The 26,338-nt window shown below is 40.6% G+C and overlaps 1 protein-coding gene and 1 pseudogene across 2 annotated transcripts; both read left to right on the top strand.

Annotated features, from left to right (window-relative positions):
- The first annotated feature begins 17,243 nt into the window (after positions 1-17,243).
- Positions 17,244-19,067, top strand: LOC308243853 (eukaryotic translation initiation factor 3 subunit L-like). The gene has a single exon (XM_080659658.1). It carries the CDS (start codon positions 17,274-17,276, stop codon positions 18,966-18,968), a length of 1,695 nt encoding a protein of 564 aa, XP_080515784.1. The 5' UTR covers positions 17,244-17,273; the 3' UTR covers positions 18,969-19,067.
- Positions 19,068-19,221: 154 nt separating this feature from the next.
- LOC308243488 (BLOC-3 complex member HPS4-like) lies at positions 19,222-26,041 on the top strand (annotated as a pseudogene). The gene is made up of 2 exons: positions 19,222-19,318; positions 25,440-26,041. The product of its transcript is annotated as a BLOC-3 complex member HPS4-like (transcript).
- Positions 26,042-26,338: the final 297 nt, after the last annotated feature.

Below are 26,338 nucleotides of genomic sequence, written 5' to 3'. Positions count from 1 at the left end.
TTAACTTTCTTTATCATGATACTCACTTCATTGCAGTGGTCTGGAACGGAACCTGCAATATCTCCAAGGTATGCTCACATATATATAATGTATACAAAAAATTTACTTGCAATCTTCAGAAACTATTGTCAAAGATACTATCACTTGCCTACCTGACATCTATTTCCTCTTCTTCCTTGCTAATATGACTCTAATTTTGTTCATGTGAAAATATCCCTGACTAATATGACAAAGTCTGATGCATACAGTGTGAACAGAAGGTTCTGAGTGACACTTCTGATGTGGCTCCCATCGTTCCCAGGGTCTAATGCATTTGCTTTGTCTACGCCTGTCTTCTGGCCAAGGAAACAGACACAATGAGTGGAGATACGCAGCCACCTTGGACCAAGACCTGAAAACCACCCACTAAGCAGAGTGGCCTGGAAAGCAGAAAGAAGATTGGGTCCTAATGCCATCATGGGGCCACCAACGAAGCCCTTGGCCCCTTACCTCGAAATTTTATATTATACAACAAAAATAGGCTTCTATTGGATGGGAACCATTGGTGTGTGTTTTCTTTAACTTTCTCTTATTCAAAACAGAATATAATGATCTAACAAATTTGTTTAGTATAAAATCTTTAAAATGGAACTGTGAAGTCTAGGGATGTCAATATTTTATAGACTTTTGATTCTTAATATCAGTTTGCTTCCCAGAAACTTTTTATTAATATTAACTCTGACCAGCTACATATGAGAGTGCCCATTAGCCACAACGTACTTTATTGTTGCTTTCATTTCAATTTTTTTGCTTATTTCAGTTCCAAGTGTTTTTATAAACTTTCATTTCTTCTGTGAGCTTGTCCTCTTGTATTCTGTTCATGCTCCCTTCTATTATTTTAAAATTTAAGATCAATCTAGGGCTTTTCAATTACAAGAATTATTAGAAGGAAACATGAAGACAGTTACTAAGATTGCATGGTTGCTTGCAACTGCTAGAAATCTCAGTCCTGAGTGAAAGCATTCCAGTCTAAACACAGGTGGTAGCTATAAAATTGGTGACCCACCCTCAGTAAACGCAGCAACCCTGACTGGAAATGTGGGACTCTTGCTGTGGGAGGAGAGCTCTCACAACCTCTGGTCAAGCCTAGCTGCTGGTGGTCATGCGCTGCTCAGGCTCTTTCTGTAGGTAAATGGAGAAGCTTCCCTGAAGATTTAGAGACAAGAACCAGGAAACTTTTTTTACTGTCTCATTCCTGAGGTTCCAGATTCTTTGCTCACCTCACATTCCTATTGTGAAATGTTTTTATCATCTAGCTCATGAATGGAACTTTTTATCATTCAGAAAAATTGAAATAGCTGTGTAGTTTTCCCCTTACTTTCTCAACATTCAGGGGAGCTTAGTTAGCCAATAGCAGAAAAAGAGTTCTCAGATCCTTGAAGATTAGAAGGTGAGTGATCATTCCCCAGCACTTTCGTCTAGTATTGCCAAAGTATTTTGCAGCAACTTTTAGGGAAAGCATAGAGGATCATTTGTATTATGTAAATGGAGACAAAATGCCTCTTGCATAACTCAACTCAGGGAATCAAGTTAATTTTTTTCTCTTACTTTTTTCAACAATACCTAGGTAAGGTGATTTAGGCAAGCATCCCAAACAAAAGAAACCCAAGTGCTCAGGTATTCCATCAATTATGGAGGTGGCTAGAAGTACCTGGGGACAGGGAGAGATTGGCAGTACATTAAGTGCCATGTGCGGTGGTACCTGGGCTGGTGCCACTCCATTATTTATATGGCAATGACCACACTAGCCACGAAGCACTGTCTCAGCATTGGTTATTACTCTAGTGTACAACAAAGGGGGCTGAGAGCTCTGTGACTTCTGAACATCATCAGCTTCAACTGAACATCTACACTACACCCAGCATTAACCACCACTGAGCAACTACAGCGTGAGCATGTGGCTTCTGACCCAGATGCAGTAATCTGTGGCTCTTGTGCCTGCTTCCTTCTCTGCCTTCTTAGTCAGGTTCTTGCCATCTCCTTCATTAATTATTGCAGCAATTCCCCTGTCCTCAGCCTCAGTGGCAACCCTTCTTCATTATTTTTAGTTTTTTCTTCAGTATTTTTTTCTTCATTATTTTCTATAGTATTGTGCCATCCTCATTGTTTCCCCGGAAACAAATGGACAGGTGAAAACATAATGAGTTACTAATGCAGAGGTATGAGACCTTGGTTTTGCTTCATTTTTCATCATTTCACCAACCAATTCTCTTACTCCCTTCTTGCCAAATTTAAAGATCCGCCTCCAAGAAGGCTTTGAAAATGAAGCCAGCCTAAAGTCTGTCATTTCAATACTCTTTATTGGATCTTCTAAAACTGCATTGCTTTAGAATAATTACATATTAGACCCTTAAAGAAGTCCTCTGCTTTTGTCACAGATAATCTCCATCTTCTCATTCAATCAGTTTCAATAGCTCCAAATCACCATTGATTCTGCCTTTATCTTTGTCCTCGAGTACATTTACCTTTAGAATTACAAAAATATGGACTTCTAGATTGGAAGATCCATAGGTACAGCTAAAGCTCTAGTTCAATATCCTACTGTTACAGATTAAAAATCAAAGCCTGGAGAAATTGGAGGCCTTGTTCACTGTCGCACTGCTGGAGGAGAGGAGAGCTCTCCCTGAAGAGAAGCTCATAGATTCCATGCCTGCTATTCTTATTGTATCACCTAGATTCCTGATTGACACTATGCTGATACCATCACTGTGCCTGTCCCCCAAATGGCCTCATTCCCAAGGGGGTCCTATTGGTTGATACCAATTATATATATATATATATATATATATATATATATATATATATATATACACACACGCACATACATACAGCATATATATTTGTTTGATTTCAGAGAGGAAAAGAGAGGTAGAAACAACAATGATGAGAGAGAATCATAGATCAGCTGCTTCCCGCATGCCCCCTACTGGGTTCTCTTGGTTCATAGGTCAATGCTCAACCACTGAGCCACACTGGGGGGAGGGGGGCAATACCAATTCTTTAAAAATATGAGTTTAAGTATGTCACCTTCAATAGTTATTGAAGTCTAAGTTTAGTATTTTAGGTCCTATATTATTTGCACATAATATGTATCTCAATCTTTTGTTCCAGTCAAATTAGTGCACTCACTTCACAATTTCTCCCCACTTTGCTTTCTTCAGGTCTAGAATGCTTCCCCAGTTTTCTCTGTCATCACAATCTTTCCCACCTCCAAGAACTAGCTCACAGCTTAGCACACTTCACAAAAACCAACCACTTTTTCCTTTAGTGTTCAGAATGCATCTAACTAGGTACTTACAGCACACACTGATTGATTACAACTGGATTATCAGTTCTTGGCAGTCAAGGACAACCTTTTGCTTCCACTCACAGCATCTTGTAAAGTGTAGACATGCAGTGACAGTGACTATTGCTGAATGATGGCATTAGACTTAACTGGATAATACTGGATATGCCATCATTCTCTTCTTTTGTATTTTTCTAGAATGCTTTGCTTTTCATGCAATAATCAGACAGCCTTTTCTCTCAGCACTTCATTTTGGAGATTTTTCTTGTCATATTTTCATTTTTGTCTATAGAGAATTTATTGAATATGGTACCTATTATAGTGATCAAGCAACTTGGACCATTGACCACATTAATAATGATGATGATGGTGATGATGGTAAGAAGTGATAACTATTGTTAGGGAACAATATTGAGTGAGATAATGGCTCAAGAGCTCATAGTCCATAACTAACATATAGCCTAATGCTCAAGGTCTGCTAACTTGTATTATTTTCTACTTTCCCAAAACAGTTTCTTTTCTGACTGCCACTTCAATCTTCCACTAGAATCAGTCAAAGATGAAAAACATTGCTCTTTCCTTTTGCCTTTATGCATGAAGAACTTAAAGGACAATTTTCTTTTCAAATGAAGTCATAGGGTGTAAAAGATGGTCCTGTCATTCTTATTCTTTCTATTTTTTTTCTTGGGATGAGAGAGATGGTCCCTTTCCTCTCATCCTTTCTGTTTGTCCAGCTCTGGGCAGAAAGGCCCTGACCCTCCCTTGTCCTCCGCCCTCCTCTTCAGAGAGCCACACACAACTATGGAGAATTTAGATATTTACAGACTTGTGCCAGGCACCAGGGAAATAAATATGAATGAAGAAATGATTTCTGCCCTCACAGAATTCACAGTAATAGAAGCATAGGTGTACATACATTATGCAATGTAGTGTAGTAAATGCCATGAAAAATATTAGGCCAAATTTCAGCATCTCCACAAAAGAGGAAAAATAAACTGCCTCTGAGAAAGTAAGGAAATGCTTCTTGGAGGAGCCGAGGCTCAGCTGGGTTTTGAAGGTTGAGCAAGTATTCACTCATTGAACATAAAGGGGAAAGACACAAAGGAGGAACTTTTGTAAAGACACAAAATTATGATGAGGGGACTCTAAGTTGGGGCTATGGGTAGAACATTAGATGCCAATCATGGCAATGGGGGCCTTAAGTAGGCCAGCATGTCAAGGTCCAAAGAGAAGGCAAAGGAATCAGGACTTGATCCTGTAGACAAGGAGGAGACATTGAAATCCTTTAACTGGAAGTAAGGGAATCATATTTGCATTATTTAAAAACTCCCCCCAGCCACAGAATAAAAGATGATTTGAGAAAGCAAGATAGCAAGCTGGAAGACCATTGTGTGGTCAGAGCAAATAGAGACAGTAGGCAGTGGAAACACACAGAAGCAATTAGAATTGGAGCCTAGTGGTGGTATAAGGCTTTATCTTAATCTGATATATTCTTCTTGGTTGATGGAAAACTTGGATAGTGTGCAAACATTTGTGACAAGGAATTGAATGAGATACTAATTTACATTTGTTTTTCCCTGCATGGGCATACATTTAAGGTGTTTTTCCCTCCCCTTTGTGTTCTAAGTTTAGCCTTCCTGGTCTAAGATGAGTCAATAATAACTTTGTGCTTCTAAGGCAATTGGGAAACACATAAAAGACCCTCCCTCACCCTTCACTCAGGCATGAGTTTTGAAAGTATGTGCTGCTTGAAGAAAACTGGCCCCAACATTTGGGGATGAAGGGAGGGAGCAGTGGTAGAAGTTTCTGGAGTGCTTTGAGATTTGCATTCTGCTCCCACCCAGCAACCTGAGAAGGGGCAGACCCTCTGGTCAGGTACCATGTATAGATGTGGTGGAAGCAGATGGGAGAATTGAAGGTGCCTGAACTATTATGGCCTAGAGAACGCCAGAGAGCAATCTCCATGCCTATGCATGGTGCTGAGGAAACAGAATTTCCTGCTTCAACTACATCATGTGGGCTTGGCCAGGAACAACTCAATGACAACCACGAGAAACTCAGATAAAGACCCTCTCCTGCTACTAGGCATCCCCTTCAAATGTGCAATCTTAGTGAGAGGGAAGAAGGCTCCTAAGCCCAACCAATATGGGTAGCTTTGTTTGGCAGTCAGAGTCCAATTTCTCTCTACTCATTTATTTTTGTTCTTCTAACCCCTCAGCAGCCTCCTAACTGTTTGGTGGGATAGAGGGAGCGATTCTGAGAACAGAAAGACACTTTAGGTATATTCACAAATTACTTTTTAATCAGTATTTATTTTATTCTGGATTCTCAGGCCTTGGTACTTTTATAAGTAATGATGCCTTTATGTTGTTCTATATTTTGGAAATTGCTGAGAATCTTTATATTAGTACATTCTCTAGAGATCTCACCATAGGTTTTCTTATTCCTGGCTTTTTCCAATGTCCCTATGGAGAAGGTCAGCCCTGAGGATGAGAAATGAAAGGCGACATTGTGCGGCAGTTAAACATGGACTGTAAATTATCTATGTTTGAAACCTGGCTATGCCACTTACTAGAGTGTGACATTAGGTAAGTTGTGCAATCCCTTTACCTCAATTTCTTTTTGTATAAAATACTAGTTTCTCCTTGGGCTTGTTGTCAGGACAAAGGGCATAATGCATGATGAGTTTTTATCTTAACACTTGGCCCAGGGCTGTAGGAAATGTGAGTTAGTGGTTATCGGTAATTAGAGTGTTCTGCCCACTCTCACCCCCGCATTGTTTGGGGTCCATAGCCCCTGTGGTCCCTGACACATTGCTCCCCACCATGGAATAAATTTCAGTTCCCCTAAGAAGATGACCTCCATGCAAAACCTGCTGAGAAAGGAGAGAGGAAACCCCACAATGTTTTCCATTCCCAGATCCCGGGCACACACAAAGCCATTATCCACCACTGAGACTCTAAGACTCCAAGGAATAGAGCTAATCTAGGAGCCAAGAAAGTGTGTTGCAAGCTGGTTCCAGAATCTATCAGAAGCAGCTCAGAACTCTCAGAGGCACCCATCTCTGATGCAGGGGGACTTGCTTCCTAACATTACTGCATTCATTTCTCACTTTGTTTCTCGGAAAAGCTGTGTGATTCTTTGCCGTTTCCTTTTTCTGTGGGCCAGAAGCTTTGCCATCGATTTTCTGGGAAGCTAAGTGAATGCTCTTTCTGTCAATCTGAAATTGTTTGGTGGGTGGGTTATTTTTTTCCCCTTTGCTCCTTTTCTTCTTTATGAAAGCTGACAAATGGGGAAGAAAAAGAAAAAGAAAAGAATAAACCCAGTATCACAGGATGCTGGGAAAATAGCTTCTATTTATAGCCTGGTACATTTTCAGACATGTAAACACCTCCGTTAATCGCTGCCCCTGCAGCAAGACCCTGGGGATTATTGAGCTGCCCTGGAAAGCTGGCAACCATATACGGCAGAGGAGTGAAAGGTTTGACAAGGCTAATTGTGCTCCAAGTTGTTTTCAGAAACAGTGGGAATGAGGTCTGTGTCCTGCCTGAACCCACTGAACAGCAGAGGGCCACACAGGCCTCAGTCCCCTCTCAGGGAAAGCAGAATCTTGGCACAGTGAAAGTTTGGCAGGTGTAATCAAGAATGGCCTGGCCAAAACACCTCTAATTGAGCAAATCTAGCAGAAATTCTCACTTTGAGTGGCAGCTTCACCACATATTAGCTGTGTAATATTGGGAAGGTCCTTTGTGAAACATGAGGCTCAGTTTGCTCATCTATAAACTGGAACAATTATAGTGACCTCAAGAGGTGGAACATGATTATTAGATAAAAATAATATAAGTGTAAAACATCATTCAGACTCCCTACAATGTGCTAGCCACAATTTCTGTCACCCAATGCAAAGTTTCTAGACCTGAAAAGAACAGGAAAATCTGATTCTAAGAAAGAAAACCGTAGTACAAACAGACCCCTGAAATGACTAGAAAGAAGGACTTTAAAACAACTGTTATAAGGATGCTCAAATTTAAAGGAAAATGTTATTACAATAAATGAGCAATTGGAGAATCTCAACAGAGAAGTGGAAACTATAAAAGTGCAAATTCTAGAACTGAAAAGTGCAAACTTTTTCACTGATGGCCTAAACAACAGACTGGATGCTATTGAAGAAAAGCAAACTTAAAGACAAATCAATAGAAATTATTCATTCTGAAAATAAGATAAATATTTTTTTAAAGAGTCTTAGGGTTAGGATATATGCATAGCCCATGGACACAGACAATAGTGCGGTAAAAGCCTTGAGAGGGGGCAGAACAAGGTGGAGGGGGTCAATGGAGAAAAAAAGGGGGACATCTGTAATACTTTCAACAATAAAGATAAAAATTGTAATTTAAAAAAGAGAGTCTTAGGGGCCTATGGAACAATATCATAAAGTTTATCATACATGCAGTCTTACATACATAGGATAGTGCTGAAGATTAAAGGACAATCTTAAAATCAACCAGAGAACAGAGACATATTGCTTCCTATAAGGAAACAATAGTATGACTGGTGACAGACTTCTCATTAGAGAAAAACAGAGGCCAGAAGTCAGTGGACAACAACATAAAGTATGAAAGAAAAAAAAGTGTCAACCTGGAATTCTATGTGCAGTGAAAATGTCTTTCAAACGTAAAATAGTTTGCAAAACAAGATATTTTCAAACAAACAAAAGCAGATAGAATTCATCACCATTAGATTTGCTCTAAAAGTAGATTAGGCTGAACTAAATTAGACCCCAAGGAAACAAAGATCCACAGGAAGGCGTGAAGAGCCCAGAAATGTCTCTACAGTTTTACACTGATCTACATAATCCAACATGTCCTTAACTTTCTGGAATAAATTTGATGCAAAATGTAAAGACAATTGAGACTCAGCTCTTAAATTAACAATTTAATTAACAATTAAATTAATTCAATTAGTTGAATTAATTAACAATCAATTAATTGTTAAATGCTGGAATGTTCTCTAGCATGGCTATGAGATAGCCTCCCACCTCTATTTCTAAGGCAAAGCCAGTGGATTCATCACCTTTCAATGCTGTCCAGAAAGAAGATCAACTTCATTTTTACAGTCTTCATGGTCTTTAAATGAGTAAGAGAAAAAAATCACCTCTGCTTCATAGGCTAAACATATATGCTATGGATATTGATTCCACCTGTCCCCTTACATCATTAATCAGGAAAAAATATCATCTGCATACCTCTCCTATCAAAAGGTAGTTGTTCAATATCATTCAGATATTACAGGAAAATCTCTGTAGCTACTGAGGAGTCAGAAAGAATATGGCTTGAACAATGAAGAAGAATAACCAATTGTACATTTATATTATTGGCTTAAAATTCACTATTGGAAATCTTTTTCAATCGCCACAAGGACACTTCAAGTATCACTACAAATATGCTAGATTTTACCTGGAAGAGTGAGTTTGATATTGTTACAGGAAGCATGTTATCTCTTTGAAGTAGGGAAAGGTCCTCTAAAAAAGTAAGAATGATGATGTAACTAAAAACAACAACAATCAAAGAACTCATATACATATATTCATAACCAATGGACGCAGACAAAGTGTGTGAAGGGGCAGGGACTGGGAGGAGGAGGGTAAAGGGGAGGAGAAGTTGGGAGATATCTGTAATATTGTTAACAATAAAATTAAATTTTAAAAAATTATTCTATTTCTGTAAGCAAAGATAAAAAATTAAGAAACATCAACATCTAACACACACTCTGATGAATATGTGGTGTTTAGTAAGCCAAATGGACTTAGAGTTCTTCCAGTGCCAAGCTTTTTGTGACATACTCTAGAATTTGTTCTTCTAGATTAAAAACAAAACAAAATATTTCTCTACTAAAATAGTTTTTTTTCTTACAATTTCTATCAGATGAGAAAGCAGGACAGTGTTCTTGGTGAGAAAGATGACAGGACACCATCATGAGAGTGAACTGTGGTCCACCAGCCCAAGATCTAGCTTTGTCAACTTTTTACCCAGCCAAGCCGAGTATGGTTTGGCTTGGGTTCTAGTCCCTGTGGCCATAGACCAATACTGGAGAGGAAGGTGGGCACTTCCTTCACTCACTGATTTGCTGATGAAATATTTATTTTGTCCCCTGTATATGCCAGGAGATCTCAGAACTCCAGGGATATGCAGTGAAGAATGCACAGCCCCTAAGATAATGGGAGACAGCACCCAGACAGATGGACAAGTAAACCCCAAACCACAACACAACATTTCCTGCAGGTGGCCATCCAGAAAGCCAGAGTGTTGGGTGATACCTGGAGAGGCTATAAGCCTCTTTAGCATCAAGTGGGCTGGAAAGGCTCTACAGAGAAAGGAAAACATCAGTGCAGACTTGAAGGGCATTTAGGAAGAAACCAGGAAGCCAAAGGCATTGTTTTCTCATCATTTTACTTAAAGGGTAAAATCAAAGGATATAGAAATATCATCTTTTTAGGAGTCATACATATTTCTGCTATTCCTTCCACCTGGTGAAAGAAGTTCATTCATTCTACTTTCTGAATGCACCGAGGGAAAATACTTAAGTGGCTTTTGATACTGATGCCTAAAAGCAATAACAAGTGCACAATAAAATTTCATTAATACAGAGTTAAAACCACACTTTTCAAAATGTCTCTATTTATATTGAATAAAACAAACAAACATTTGTTTAATTTATTTTTGGTCCAAGAAATAGAGACATGATTTAGGCACAGATAAATATGGTTAAGAATATTCTTTTTCCTGGTATTTCATATGACAAAGAGTGGCACTCATGGGTTCATATTTAAGGTTTTAATGTATGGAACCATGTTTTTATTCTCAGGTCATTATTCCTGACTTGGTTCCAACCATTCTTTTTTAAAATCACTTTAAAAAGTGACAAGACTGCACAGTTGACTCAAGGGCAGTAGGATGACCTCAAAACCCCGTTTCATTTCCTGGCTGGTGTCTAAAAGTTCACATTGTGTTTCTAACCATTTATCTTAAGGATTTGACTCTACTTACATGTAAAATCTCCACACAAAAAAGAGTAATGCTCCACAAAAATTCCTCATCTTAGTGAAAACGCAGTTTCAAAGAACATACTCCCAAAGTGGGAAGTAAGGGAACAGAGAATGAGGACCCCAGAGGGTTAGGACTAAGTAGGATACAGGAAGGTGACACTGGGGGATTTAAAAGATCACTTCTGTTCTTTTCAACATTTTCCCTCAGATTAGCCTGGCTTCCAGTATGGCTTTGGATAACATTATATACATTCCTGCCCCCTTACTCCAATATTTTGGGCTTCAAATCAGACTTTACCTCCATTGCACTATATTTTTATTTCAGTATGGAAATACAGCAGTAATACAGTTGAGAATTAAGCATTACAAAAAGAATTAGGAATGCCCCAATATGTCTTACGTATTTAAGCTACTACAAAGTACTAAAGCTCTCCCTAAAGAAAACCATAAATAGCTTTATATTCGTGACAAGTAGCATTAGTGTTGCATGATTTGACCCCTGTTCCAGTAAATAGACAAAGTATGTAAGTGAGTGGTTCACAAAAGAGGAACTACAAATGACTAACAAACATGTAAGAAAAGTTTGACATTGCTGAACTTTAAAACAATAAGTATCAACTTTTACCTAAAACATCAGGAAAGTTGAGAGAGATTGCACTCTTCTGTGAACCTATGCAATTGTGTATATATTATATTTGTACAATCACATTTCGAATGTCCTTTATAAGACTTTGTGAATGTTGTTTGTAAGCATCGCCTAGAAATGAGGAAATACTTGTATGTAAGTGTATATTTGAATAGAGCAAATATTGGTGGAAATATAATAAAATGTTAACCATAGTTGTCTCTGAGCCTTGGGGTGTTTTCCCCTTCTTTGTGCCTTATTCTATTTCCCCAATTTTCTATAAATAGCATTATGTTAATAATCAAAGAAAAAATAAAATGGTCTCAGTGGCATAGTTCTAAACGTTCAAATGTCTTCATTGCCTGTCCCAGGACTTCCATGACATACCATCTTTCAGCCTAAACAGAGTGTGCTAATCAATTTTTATGCCCATCGGTGGAACAGTCTGGAAAACATTATCCACAGTTATAATAATCAAGAGCACTATTTTCACTTCTGTGTTTTATCAGATGATATTTCCCTCCATTGCTTTGCTAACATTCAGAGATTTGGGAAGTATATTTATGAGATAAGGCTAACTTTTTTTTAAACAAAATTTTATTGGCATAACTGTAGATGTGCATGCAGTCTTAAGAAATAATAGGGAGAGGGCCCATGTACCCTTGATCCAATTTTCCCCAATGATAATATTTTTCAAAACTATAGTATGATATCACCACCTGGGTATCAACAGTTGTACAATCCACCTTTTTTATTCAGATTTCCCCAGCTTTACTTGTACGTGTGTGTACTTCTATGCAATTTAGTCACTTTGTGTATCCACCACCACAGTCGAAACACAGAGCCCTTCTAGCACCACAAGAATCCCTCCTGTTGCCCTCTGGCCAACATGTTTTTACCTCTCAGACTGCAGGTCATATAAACGATCACTAGCCAACTCGTGCATTCGCGTCTCTGTGTTTCCTATTTTTATATTATGCATTTGAGTTTACAGTCAGAGCTTGTCAAATGAATAAGATGTGTCCAATATCATAAAACACTGAAATTACTCTTAAAGGAAAAATCATTTAGGCCAGAGTAGGTAGGGAGGAAGGTGTACAGGGCGGGGAGTTAACTTCCCTTCCTGGCTGTAAACTACATACAATGGAATGGACCCTGACTCTATGAAGACATTTCTCTATAAACAAGCTGGTTAGACTAGAAGAAGATGCTTTAGCTCAGGAAAGCCTTTCTATCAAAAAAAACCTGGAAGATTTTTTTTAAATGCCCATTTTACCAGGCTTAGTTTTATAAAATTCTCTAAGTGGAATAAATAGCCTCTGCTGTGCTCTGAATGGGTTCAACTAGGTGTCCATGTGTTCACATCACAGCCTTAGTCCTTTCTGATATGAAAAGTGTTCTTTAGAAAGATGGAGTTAACCACATGCTCAAGCTCTGTATTAAGTTTCTGACCACTTTGTACCAGAAGCACGCTGGCCATGGTTACTGGTGACGAGCAGGAAAGTCAGAAATTAGACATAACTCACCATCCAGAAGTTCCTGAGCTACTGATAAGTGTCAGATGTGCAGTCCCAGGATGAAAAGCTCAAGGGAAAATCCAGGCCAAGTGCAAACCTTTCCCAGGAGCTGGGCCAGGCATGTCCCCTGCTGTGGCATGAGTTCAGAGGGACACCTGTCACTAGAAAGTATCTTCACTATCCAAGGACAGTCAGGCCTGATGGTTCTGGAGTTTCTCACTCATCTATGAACCCAGAAGCCACTCCATGGGTCAGATGTGACTCACTCAATTGACCATTATTGACCATGAATATTGTAATGAACACACACAAGTATAGGGATATGCAAAATGGGACAACTTCAAGGAACAGCTGCATAAACAAAATGTGTCTGGCTAACAGTCTTTAATATACATTAGGCTAATCATCATTAAAAAACAAAAACAAAATAGTTGTTAGGAATAGGAGTACATGATCTAAAACTCAGGAAGGAGTTATCTCCCACAGAGTAGCCCCAATCTCCTGGAAAATGCCCCCTATGAGGAGCTCAGGGTAACATGGCCCTCTGTTCCCATCTATGCAAGAGAGTATAATTGTGGTCTGCTCCAGTGGTGTATTGGTTGGCTAGAATTTTCATAACATAACTAGAGGCCCGGTGCATGATATTCGTGCACTGGGGGGGTAAGGGAGGTTCTTAACCTGGCCTATGCCCTCTCACAGTCTGGGACGCCTCAGGGGATGTCAGACATGGGTCCTTAGCACTGCCATGAAGGTGAGAGGGGCTCCACCACCACTGCTGCTCTCACCAGCCATGATCCCGGCTTCTGGCTGAGCAGCGCTCCCCCTGTGGGAGCGCACTGACCACCAGGGGGCAGCTCCTGAGTTAAGCGTCTGCCCACTGGTGGTCAGTGAACATCATACAACTGGTCGTTCCACCATTTGGTTGATTTGCATATTAGCCTTTTATTATATAGGATACCACAGACAGCGCAGTTTAAGCAACAGAAACTTATTTTCTCACAGTTCCAAAGGCTGGAAGTTCAAGGTCAAGGTGCTGGCAGGGTTAGATTTTAGTGAGAACCCTCTCATTGGCTTGTAGATAGCCACATTCTTGCTGTGTCCACTTTCCACTTTTCCTTGTTTCTCCTGAAGTATGCTACACAGATTTTTATTCCATCATCTTCCCTTGCTCCACAAAGCCCATGGAGTTTGGGGGAGGCTGACTCTACACCATGTCAGAGAGTGACTAGGTCAGCACCTTTCCTTCCCCTGGCCTCTGTCATTTGACACATGCAGTCAATTAGGATTACTTTCAGGAGTGCTGTTTGGAGTTACAGGATAGAAAACAAAGGAAACATCTTTTAGATGAAGCACAGTCTCAGAAGACAGTGCTCGACCAACTCTGAAATGTGTCCTACTCTGCACTTGCAGCTGCATGAAATCAGCCAGTTTGACTTGGTTTATCTGTTATCTGTAAACCTAAACAGTCCTAACTGATATGCACATACAAAAGGAAAGTCCCAAGAGACTTAAATCATTTTGCATCTCTTTCGAAAACCTAATCTTTTGGTAAAGACTGCGGTGTTGAGAGGCCTCATCTTAAAGCTTCTTTGTCAGTGAAGAATGGAAAGGACTTGACATCTGAATTTAATGATCTGGTACTTGTTATTGAGAAACTTAATCTTAGGAAGTTGCTTACAGTATTCATTTTGAGTCTCAGATTCATCTGCTGCAAAACTGGATGGAAGATATATATCTGGAGTTATCATGCACCCTTATCCCAACAATGAATGCAGTTGACTTGGTTAAAGTATAAGGTAAAAGGTAGATATTAACAACCTGGGCCAATATTCACTTAAGTGGAATAATGGAAGATAAAGCCAATTTACCCCTTCACATAAAATGTTTGCTATCTTTGACAGAGAATCAATAACTGCAAAACTTCCAATATAAACTACAGATGAGATGCAAGTTTACTTCTCACTCCTCCCACATGAGTGGCGAGGACTGAGACCTTCCATGAGAACCAAGGGTGGCTGAACGACCTCAGCCTCCACTCTTACCCCTCCTTGTATTTTTTTAATATCAAATAAATCAAGGTTACAACTACATTATTCATTCCGACATCTAAGTAAGGTGGGAAGTCATGGAAACCTGGAATTCCCCTTTTATGGAAGTGTGTTTCCACTTGGTAAACACTTTCAGACATAGTGAGTATAGAGTTCATGGAGAAGAATGTAAAACACGTGAGATGCCTCGACTGTGTGTTTTCTGCATTCTTAACATTCAACATCTCTTGTCCTGAATGTTTGATCTTATTTTGTCACTAATGCCAAATGTTTAACTCAGAAAGCTAAGATTCAAGAAAATGACGAAGGCTGCTTTGTTCACCTATGCATGTTCATTTCTTTTTGTTCCAAAGGGCTTCACAACATATACGGGAAGGGGAGAAAGCACTCCCTGGTGTCCCAAGTAAAAATTACATACAACTAAATCACAAAGACATTAAAGTAATAAATCTTCCTTTGTGTGGAAACCGAACCATCACACAGTTGCAATCCCAAGGGAAGGCAGGGTGCAGAGAGGGGAGGAAAGAAGGAAGAAAGAGGTGGTTGATGGGGGTCATTAATTTTTTTCCCTTACAAAAAAAAAAAAAAAAGAAGAGCCATAAACCTGCTGTTTCCTCTATTGCTCATTCACTGCTGACCATTAAATTCTCTTGCAAAAGTGTGTCCCTTGGGTGAGTCTGCCTCAAGACTAAAATTTGCATGGATAAGTTAACACAAATTCACAGTTTGAAAGATAAAACTTCTAAAATGAGATCTTAAAATTACGAGTGGCAATCTCCCACAAAAGTGAAAATACAGTGTGAATAAAGAAATTTACTTACCCTTTTTCCAGTTTATATGCTTTTTAAAGCCAACTGTTTGCTTTCAGGTGTTGTCACAGAGAACGGAAAAAGTCCTTCTTATAATAGAAACCTACCCACTTCATATCCTTTGCCTGGAAAAAGACAGACAATAAATAAATTGAGGTAGAAAATTTCAATAACCTAACTGAATATTAATCCCAAGTGGAACCACGCCAACATTAAAATATAACATGCCATTTTAAAACTACTAATGCTGGAATGAGCAGTAGCCTCTCTTAATACACTAGAACATTTTCCAGCAGATAGAAGCAGCAGGGAACAGGACTGCATGCCCCTGGATGCCAGCACCTGCCTGCCAGGGACCTTGCCAGACCCAAGCTTCACATGGCATGTGTCAAGGGCGTCCCCAAGACAGGGACTCTACCACTCCACACGAAAAGTTAGTCAGAGGAAATTGTCATCTAAGAGTCACCAATATTCAGTGTCCCAGTAAAATTACAGACCCTTTTTGCTAGCAAATATAACTTCTAGACAACTCCTCTCCTCTATTTCCCCATCCAGAATCTATTCATCCACTGTTCGTTGTTGTAAACACATTTTGATGTTAAACAAAATAAAACATATATACAAAGCCAATTTATCGCTTCCCCCAAGAGCATTCTAAAGCCAAAAATGTTCTCCTAATAATTATTCACTTTCTTTACTCTTTCATTTTATTCTTTATACATAGTTGAAGAATATCATGTTTAAGTACCATGTGAAGAAAAAACTTGTTTCAAATTAAAGAAACAAAGGGAATGAAAGGAAAATAAGTAGCTAGAGTCTGAGAACTTGCTGGTGTTCAAGATTAAAAGATATTAGGACCTTGCTTAAAAATAGTGAGATACTCTGGTTTTGTGATTTCAAGTTAAATAATTTGACATTAACACTTTGAGTATTTGATATTAACAGCATGCCAAAAAATTGGTATATGATGTCCCTTGATAGCTCTTAAAGGAACAGAATATATATACTATATATGTATTATAGACCTGGTGCACGAATTCTGGTCCCTTGGCCTGCAGGATGGGGCTGAAACTGGCTCTCTGACATCCCCTGAGGGGTCCCAGATTATGAGAGGGTGCAGGCCAGGCCAAGGGACCCCACTGGTGCACCATCGGGGCCAGGGAGGAATGCAGGAGATTAGCCAGCTGGGGAGGGACTGCAGGAGAGCTCCAGGGCATGTCTGGCCCATCTCGCTCAGTCCTAATCCACAGGACTCCAGCAGCAAGCTAACTACCAGTTGGAGCATCTGCCCCCTGGTGGTCAGTGCATGTCATAGCAAGCAGTTGAGCAGCCTTAGCATATCATTAGCATGTTATGTTTTGATTGGTTGAACAGATGACTGGACACTTAGCATATTAGGCTTTTATTATATAGGATATATTCATTCACATATAAGATATCTGTATGTTTAAGGCCACAATAAATTAAACTCAGTGCTTTGATGCATGAACCAGATTCATTTGAGGTTTCTAGGAATTGAAATTAAATCAAATATTGCATAAAAAGTGGAAGAATTTTACTTCAAGCTCTTCTCATATCAACCTTTATTTTTACAAAGTCAAGTGAAAATATTTATCATGTTTTATAAAGTTCAAATAATCTTGAGTCGAGATCAGATAAGCAGCTTTATTTACCTCACTCAGTTTCATTCTAAGATTCTGATTCTTTTCAGGGGATATTCATGTTAGTCAGTAACTGTTTTTCATTGAATTTTATTCAAAACACAATTTACAATGCTCAACAATAAGGTAACCATGCATCCCAGGTCACACAGCTTTCCTGGCATTCGTTGGGGTTAGCATTTTAGCACTCTCAAAAGTGTACTGGTTTGGCCGCTCTCTCCCACAGTGTTCGCGAGCCTTGCAGTCATGTCTTACCCCACTGATGATTACGAGTCTGAGGCCGCCTATGATCCCTATACTTACCCAGGCGACTATGACATGCACACAGGAGATCCAAAGCAGGATCTGGCTTATGAACGTCAGTATGAACAGCAGACCTATCAGGTGATCCCCGAAGTGATCAAAAACTTCATCCAATATTTCCACAAAACCGTGTCAGATTTGATCGACCAGAAGGTGTATGAGCTACAGGCAAGTCGTGTCTCCAGTGACGTCATTGACCAGAAAGTGTATGAGATCCAGGACATCTATGAGAACAGCTGGACGAAGCTGACAGAAAGATTCTTCAAGAATACACCTTGGCCTGAGGCTGAAGCCATTGCTCCACAGGTTGGCAATGATGCTGTCTTCCTGATTTTATACAAAGAATTATACTACAGGCACATATATGCTAAAGTCAGTGGGGGACCTTCCTTGGAACAGAGGTCTGAATCCTATTATAACTACTGCAATCTCTTCAACTACATTCTTAATGCTGATGGTCCTGCTCCCCTTGAACTACCCAACCAGTGGCTCTGGGATATCATTGATGAGTTCATCTATCAGTTTCAGTCGTTTAGCCAGTACTGCTGTAAGACCGCCAAGAAGTCAGAGGAGGAGATTGACTTCCTTCGTTCCAATCCCAAAATCTGGAATGTTCACAGTGTCCTCAATGTCCTTCACTCCCTGGTAGACAAGTCCAACATCATCCGGCAGTTGGAGGTGTACACAAGCGGAGGTGACCCCGAGAGTGTGGCCGGGGAGTATGGACGGCACTCCCTCTACAAGATGCTTGGCTACTTCAGCCTGGTGGGGCTTCTGCGTCTGCACTCCCTGCTGGGGGATTACTACCAGGCCATCAAGGTGCTAGAGAATATCGAACTGAACAAGAAGAGCATGTACTCCCGTGTGCCCGAGTGCCAGGTCACCACGTACTATTATGTTGGTTTTGCATATCTGATGATGCGTCGCTACCAGGATGCCATCCGGGTCTTTGCCAACATCCTCCTTTACATCCAGAGGACCGAGAGCATGTTCCAAAGGACGACATACAAGTATGAGATGATCAATAAGCAGAATGAGCAGATGCATGCGCTGCTGGCCATCGCCCTCACCATGTACCCTATGCGTATCAATGAGAGCATTCACCTCCAGCTGCGGGAGAAATACGGGGATAAGATGCTACGCATGCAGAAGGGTGACCCACAGGTCTACGAGGAGCTTTTCAGCTATTCCTGCCCCAAATTCCTGTCTCCTGTAGTTCCCAACTATGACAATGTGCACCCCAACTACCACAAGGAACCCTTCTTGCAGCAGCTGAAGGTGTTTTCTGATGAAGTGCAGCAGCAGGCCCAGCTCTCAACCATTCGGAGCTTCCTCAAGCTCTACACCACTATGCCTGTGGCCAAGCTGGCCGGCTTCCTCGACCTCACAGAGCAGGAGTTCCGCATCCAGCTTCTTGTCTTCAAGCACAAAATGAAGAACCTAGTGTGGACCAGCGGCATCTCTGCCCTAGACGGCGAATTTCAGTCAGCCTCTGAGGTTGACTTCTACATCGATAAGGACATGATCCACATTGCAGACACCAAAGTTGCCAGGCGCTATGGGGATTTTTTCATCCGGCAGATTCATAAATTTGAGGAGCTCAATCGAACTCTGAAGAAGATGGGCCAGAGACCCTGAGTACATGCGCACTCGCGTTAGTCATGAAGTTATTTTGATGTCGTCGTCAGTGGGGAGTGTTCTTGCCACTGTGGAGCTTTTACCTAGCTCAGTCATCAGCCTGTCAACCGAGTTGCAGTTAATTTGTCAAGGACTGAAATGTTTTCAGTAGGTCTCAGTAAAGGATCTTCCTTTGGAAAAAAAAAAAAAAAGTGTACTGGTTTGGGAGATAAACATACGTGGTTACTCTAGAATGTCCACCCAGTGAAACACCATGAAAACAAAGGGAGTGGAGGTAGATCAGACACAAAATCTCAAAGAATTACTAGAGCAAGACTTGACCAATGCCCGGAGCCTGTCCACTGAAGGAGGTATTTACATGAGCACAAGAAGAGAGAAAGAGGAGGCAGGAAGGCACCAGCTCTGCAGCAGAGGGCCCTTAGGGCTGAGCTCGGTTCTACACACTGGAGCAACAGGCAAAAGGAATGCGTGGTTCATTTCAACCTAAGCAGTGCTGTGAATGGAGATCATGCCAAACCAAGATTATATTACCCTCGGTGTTTCCACCTAGAAGAATCACATAGAAGATTTCAAGGCCCCCTGAGAAAGTAAGGCCTGGAATAGCTCTGGTCTCCAGGGTCTGATCACACCATGTTCCTGGCCTCTGTTTCCCATATTCTGAAAGCCACAGAGAGGTTACAGGCATACAGACTATTCAGGTAATTGAGTGAAAATTATAATGTTCTGGTCAGAGTAATATGGAGAGTATTAGATGAGAATTGTTACCTAGGGGGACCTGAAATATCTATATCAAGACTTTTTCAAGGGTAGACTCAGAATGATTTTTCTAAATAATATGTAAATAAAATTAATGGGTGAGTTTTTCAATCACATTTCCCTTTATGTACACACACACTATTCTAAAGGAGGATAGAAAAGAAAGTTCATAGTCTTACTTGAAGGAAATAACAATGAATTTTAAAATAATTAAGGGGAAAACTTTCTGAGGGACAAATGAAACATGAGAAAATCTAATTCTCCTTCTGAAATACATTCCCCCTCCTGTGAAAATGACCAGTTGGCAGGAAGTACCTCGTTTGATTAGAAAGGAAAAATCAACATCCTAAATACAAGTCTCTATGCTTATTTTGGCTCATAAGTGCATTTGCTACATCTGATAAAAGGTTAATAGCCAAAAGATATAAGGAACTCATACAACTTAACAAAAGGAAGACAAAGTATCCAATTAAAAAATGGGCAAAGGTCCTAAATAGACACTTCTCCAAAATGGACATACAGATGGCCAAGAGACATATGAAAAAAATGCTCAAAGTCACTGATCATCAGAGAGATGCACATTAAAATGACAATGAGGTAATCACCTCACACCTGTCAGAATAGCTACCATCAACAAGTCAACAAATGACAAATGCTGGTGAGGAAGTAGAGAAAAGGGAACCCTAGTACCAGTGCACTGCTAGTGAGAATGCAGACCGGTGCAGCCATTATGGAAAACAACATGGAGTTTCCTCAAAAAAATAAATATAAAACTGCCATTTGATCCAGTGATTCCACTTCTAGGAATATATCCTAAGAAACTCAAAACACCAATCAGAAAGACCGTATGCATACCTATGTTCATAGCAGCACAATTTACAATAGCTAAGATCTGGAAACAGCCCAAGTGCCCATCAGTAGATGAGTGGATAAAAAGGCTATGGTACATTTACACCATGAAATACTATGCAGCAGTAAAAAGAAAGATCTCTTACCCTTTGAGACAACATGGAGGGACCTGCAGAGTATTGCACCAAGAGAAATAAGCCAGTCAGAGAAAGACAAGTATCACAGGATCTCGCTCATATGTGGAATCTAATGAACAAAATAAACTGATGAACAAAATAGATCCAAAATAGATAGGAGCATGGAACCGACTGACCGACCTCAGAGGGAAGGCGGGGTGGATGGGTGTGTGGGAAGAGATCAACGAAAGAACTTGTATGCATTTATACAAACCCATGGACACAGAGAATAGGTAGTAAAGGCCAGAGGCAGGGGGTGGGGGCAGACAAGAAGTTGTCAATGGGGAAAAAAGGGGACATATGTAATACTTTCAACAATAAAGATTTTTTAAGTGCATTTGTTCCTCTCTAGATATGGGAATCTATGATTATTCACCATAAGTGGAGGCTATCTGTGGGCAAAAACATTAGGTAGATTTTAGATTAGAGGAATAATGCCTCCAAGATCAGCCCCACCAACATGCCCCTTCCTTGCATCACTGGGTGAGTCATGTGCCATGTAAATTTTCAAGTGGAGTTAAAAAGTAAGCTGGCCCACTTTCTGCTCAACAAATGAACTGCAAAATTCTCCAGAAAGAATAAAGTACAGCAAAGTGAGCCACATACCTTCTGTGGACTTGCAACTGTATTTCTAAGTTTGAAAAAAGAAGAAAAGCTAGTGCTCTCCAAAGTTCTCATCAGTTCTAAAGTGTCGTAAGGACTGAGATTTTCTTAACATTCTAACTCCACAGAATTGGTAGCTACTCATATATGTAAATACAAATACATGTACAGCTGCCATGATCTGTTTCTGTTCAAAAAATGAAAAGTATTAAAATATATAAAAGTAGGCTGGCCAGCATGGTTCAGTGGTTGAGTGTCGACCTATGAACCATGCGGTCATGATTCAATTCCCAGTTGGGCTCAATCCTCATTGCAGGCATGCAGGAGGCAGCCGATCAATGATTCTCTCATCATTGATATTTCTATCTCTCTCTCCCTCTCCCTTTCTCTCTAAAATCAATTTTAAAACTTCTTTATTTAAAGAAGAGCATTATAATTTTCACCCAGTTACCTGAATCATCATTCAGGTAATTGATAAATAGTAGAAAACAAATGTACATTAAAACTAAGGCTCCCCCTCCATCTCCTGGCCCTCAGTGTTTGCCCTGGGCCACGAGTAGAGCAGGAGCAAAATTATAAGGTTCTTCTTTGGAGCAGCATTGGGAAATGGTTTCCAGGAAAGGTAAATCCCACCTCTTTCCTGGGGAAGAAATATCTTAGGACTCCTTAGCAAAAAAGCATAAATGGAGCCTACTCATTAATTCTTACCTTTTTAGCAGGGTTCTTTTAAACAAATCTCTAAGCATAGTAATCACACACTTTTTCATGTTGTATGATTAAGAAAACTAGAAATAAAACTCTGTTTGAGCCCATGTCCCTCCCTGTTAATCACTATTGTTAAATATGATAGTGGTTTTCTTAAAGTTGCTTAGTCTTTAGAAAATACAATTACAGATGTGAGAGTTAGGGACTTTTTAGAAGTCAATCACATACCATCTTGTGATTCCTTATTTCTCACCACCGGTGGTTCAGTTGGTGCAGAAACAAAAGGGACCATCACACATAGCTAGTGTAGTGTTCTGAAAATCTAGTGATGTTTTCATTCAACTTGACCTCCTCCTTATCCCCCACTTCCCTCTTTCCTACTTAAAAATTTTAAAAACTGTGGTACATCTACACAATGGAATACTACACTGCAATAAAAAAGGGGTTCTTACTATTTGCAACAGCATGGATGGACCTGGAGAGCATTATGCTAAGTGAAATAAGCCAGTCAGAGAAAGATAAATATCACATGATTTCACTCATTTATGGAATATAATGAACAACAGAAACTGGTGAACAAAAACAGATCCAGAGACAGAGAAGCATCAATCAGACCATCAAACCTCAGAGGGCAGGTAGGTGAAGGTGGGGGTAAAGGGGGAGAGATCAACCAAATGACTTGTATGCATGCATATAAGCCTAACCAATGAACACAGACACCGGGAGGTGAGGGCATGAGTGGGGGAGTGGGGAGGGCAATGGGGCAATAAGGACACATATGTAATCCCTTAATCAATAAAGAAAAAAATTTAAAAATAATAAAAATAAAAACAATTTATAAAAGAAAAAATAATTCCAACAGCATTCATTACCATTGCGGGATTTAACTCACAAGCAAACGCCACTTTCATTAAGCATTTAACTTACCTGAGGAATCAAATAGAACTGCTTAGGCTGGATGAAATCTAACCCAAAACAGATTCACTTAAAATTCTCTGCTAAACCTCTTCTATTTGGGGGGGACTTCTGAACAAAGTAGCTTCAAAAACCGAGGACAGTCTCCTCTCATCACTTTGCAAATTAATGGGATGTTGAAAGTGTGCAACAGTTGAGACCTACACTACGTTATGTGTCTATATAGCAACTGTGCCCCTAATTATGCCCAGGTGACTACTTCCCCAGTCTCTTGAGCTGAATAACGCTCATTTCCAATCTCGTCTCGCCGCCTGTGATAGGCAGTAATTAAAGATGCGATGCATTTGTCACTCATACCAAATCCCACATTTGGTTTCTCTGAGTTTCTGGACCCCAAAGGAGAAAGTACAAACAAAAGTGTAAAATCTGACCTGCTGTGCAAGGACACTCTTTAAATATTCTGATGGGATTCTAGCCTGCATCCCCGAAGCTAAAAATGTGATTGTAGGAAGAATGAATGGCCTTGGTTTTCTTGATGAGAGAGTGACTTAGTTTCAGGATTAGGGAGCTGTGCTAACACTTTTAGGCCACATTGCTGTGCTGGAACTCAGCATGAGAACCACTGCTCTGAACCCGTAAACACAGGCAGAGCAGAGCCACCTCAGCCTGAAAGAGCTGGCCCATGACGCACAGCTGCCCTGTGCCCACACTTCTCTAAGCACTCTCCCTACGTGCCTCTCCCTCGTTCAAAGTGAGCCTGACTTACTTTTGCATTTGGATCCTTCCGTGCACAGTTCTGCACACTACTTTCTAGGAATCCATTAATGGCCCTTCAGAATCCCCCTAGTCTACACCAACGCAGGATGCATTGTAGTTATGGTATCTTTTAAGGAGTACATACATTTAAACACAAGAAGTTACTTAAACAAGTTTGAAGCTATAGGAGCTGCACAGGTGGCAGGAAGGAGGAACCCAGAAGACCTGTGTCCTGTTCACCTTGAGCTAACCTCCCGCACTCCTCCCTTGCTTCTCGCAGAGCTGCTGAAAGTAATGCAAAATTATACTGTATGTAAACTGTAATTGAAACATAAAATTTAAGCCCTGGATGGTGTAGTTCAGTGGTTAGAGTATTGCCCCACAGACCTATGGGTGGAGGGTTCAATTCCCAATCTGGGTTGCAGGTTTCATTCCTAATCCCAGTCCAGGGCGCCTGTGGGAGGCAACTAATCGATGTGTCTCCCTCACATTAATGTTTCGCTCTCACTCTCTCTCCCCGCCTCCCGCCCTCTCTCTGTCACTAAAAATCAATGGAAAATGTATCCTCAGGTGAGGATTAACAAGGCCACATTCAAGATCTACACTAATTGGAGAAGTGTCAGTTAGGACCTTTGCCCATGTTTTAATTGGATCACTTGTCTTCCTTTTGTTAAGTTGTCTGAGTAAGGCACGTCCTGTGTCCTCAACAGTGTTGCAGTCTAGTCAGGGGTAGACAGAAATGTGAGTGCGCCTGTTGCCCCCCATCTTCACAGATATTTATTGTTTGGGAGCATTTTTTAAATTAACCACCTTAGTGGTTTGTAGCGGTCTCTCAATGGTCTTTTTAACATGTACTAGTATGACCTGATTACATTAAGCACTTTTTCTTATACTTATCAGCCATTTAGATTTTCTTCTTAATGAATTGCATGTTCAAGCCTTTTGCCAGTTTTTATTAGTTTTGTTTGTCTTCTTATTATTGAGTTGTAAATATTTTTAATTTAAATTTTCTCAATTACAGTTTACACTCCATATTATTTTGTATTAGTGTCAAGTGTACACAGTACATAATTAGACAATCAAATACTTTTCAAAGTGTTCCCCTCAATATTTCCAGTACCCACCTGGCACCATACAAAGTTATTACAATATTGGGGAACCTTTAGGGGCCAGGAGGTGCTGGCAGCGTGTGATCCTGGGGCCTTTCTGCCGTGCCCATAGGGCTAAGGCACTGATGTTGGAACGGGAAGCTTCAAGAAGTTTAAAAGAGTCTTCAAAATGGCTTTGAAACACACAAGCTAGAAATCGTCCCAGAACAGCACCTTCAGTAATGCATCTCCCCTGTTGCGCTTTCCTGGAGAGCTCTTTGGAGGGGTCATTCTGCAGAGAGCCAGAGAGCTGATGCTCACGGGGCCAGATTAGTGGAGCTGGCTTTTCTGGTAGAATTCTCTGGCTTTATTATATTCTCTCCCAGGGTTCTCAGAGGCATCCATGGAACCTTTGAAGGGCTTGCCAGGAGGGAAGTGGCACTTTCATGTTGAATGAAAACAAAGCAAGTGACTGAAAACACTTAAGACCTTCCACGTCTGGACTCACTGGATCGGGGACACAGAGGAACGGTCACTGCTGGGGAGGAAGAAGCCATAACTGGAAAAGAAAATCCAAATAAAGAGAATGCGAGCGACCTGAAAGTAAGTGGCCACCTCAACAGAGAGGAAGTCAGCCTCCTGATGGAATTATTTTTTCCTTTACGATGGTTCAAAGGTAAAGGAAGAAGGCGATCCAACAAGAGCTGGCATTTGTTACTTCTATCCTTCTCAGACCCTGCTTCACCAACAGGAGTTGCTCTGTGGCCAGATTGCTGGAGTGGTCCGCTGTAAACTGACATCTCTGGCACTCCTCCCACTCTCATTCGTCTGCGGAAACTGAAGTTCGCCATCAAGGTGGATGGAGATTACCTATGGGTGCTGGGCTGTGCTGTGGAGCTCTCCGGTATCAGCTGCCAGCAGTTTCTGCATCAGCTAATTGGATTTTTTTTAACTTTTACAATGGACCTGTTTCTCTGGCTTATAAGAATTGTCCTCAGGAGGAACTGAGCGCCGAGTGGGACACCTTCGTTGAACAAATTCTGAAAAACACCAGTGATCTGCCTAAGATCTTCACTTCCCTCTGGAACTTGGACCGGACTAAAGTGGAGCCCCTGCTCTTGCTGAAGGCAGCCCTCATCCTGCAGACCTGCCAGCGCTGCCCTCACGTGCTAGCCGGCTGCATCCTCTACAAAGGCCTGTGCCCTGTTTGACATCGCTACAAAGAAGAAGCAAAGAAAAATGGAAGACGAAAACCGTGAATTTAAAGTTGAATGGACCGAGACTTTTGCCTTTATTCAAAACTTAAATGGCCTTCCGACCTGTCTTATTTGTCAGGAAAAATTGGCGCATAATAAGAAATCAAATTTGGAGAGACACTTTACAACTAAACACGTGTCATTTAGTACTAAATATCCTGTTGGTGATGCAAGAAAGAAAGCAGTTAGGAACTTCAGAAGAGTCAAGAAAAATCAAGTTCTGTACTTAATTACTGGATGCAATCTCCCAACAATGTTAATATTGC

This window comes from Plecotus auritus, assembly GCF_963455305.1.
Source record: "Plecotus auritus genome assembly, chromosome: 3".
Taxonomy (NCBI): Eukaryota; Metazoa; Chordata; class Mammalia; order Chiroptera; family Vespertilionidae; genus Plecotus; species Plecotus auritus.
Note: the sequence above shows the minus strand (reverse complement) of the source record. Positions and strands in the feature narration are given on the sequence as shown.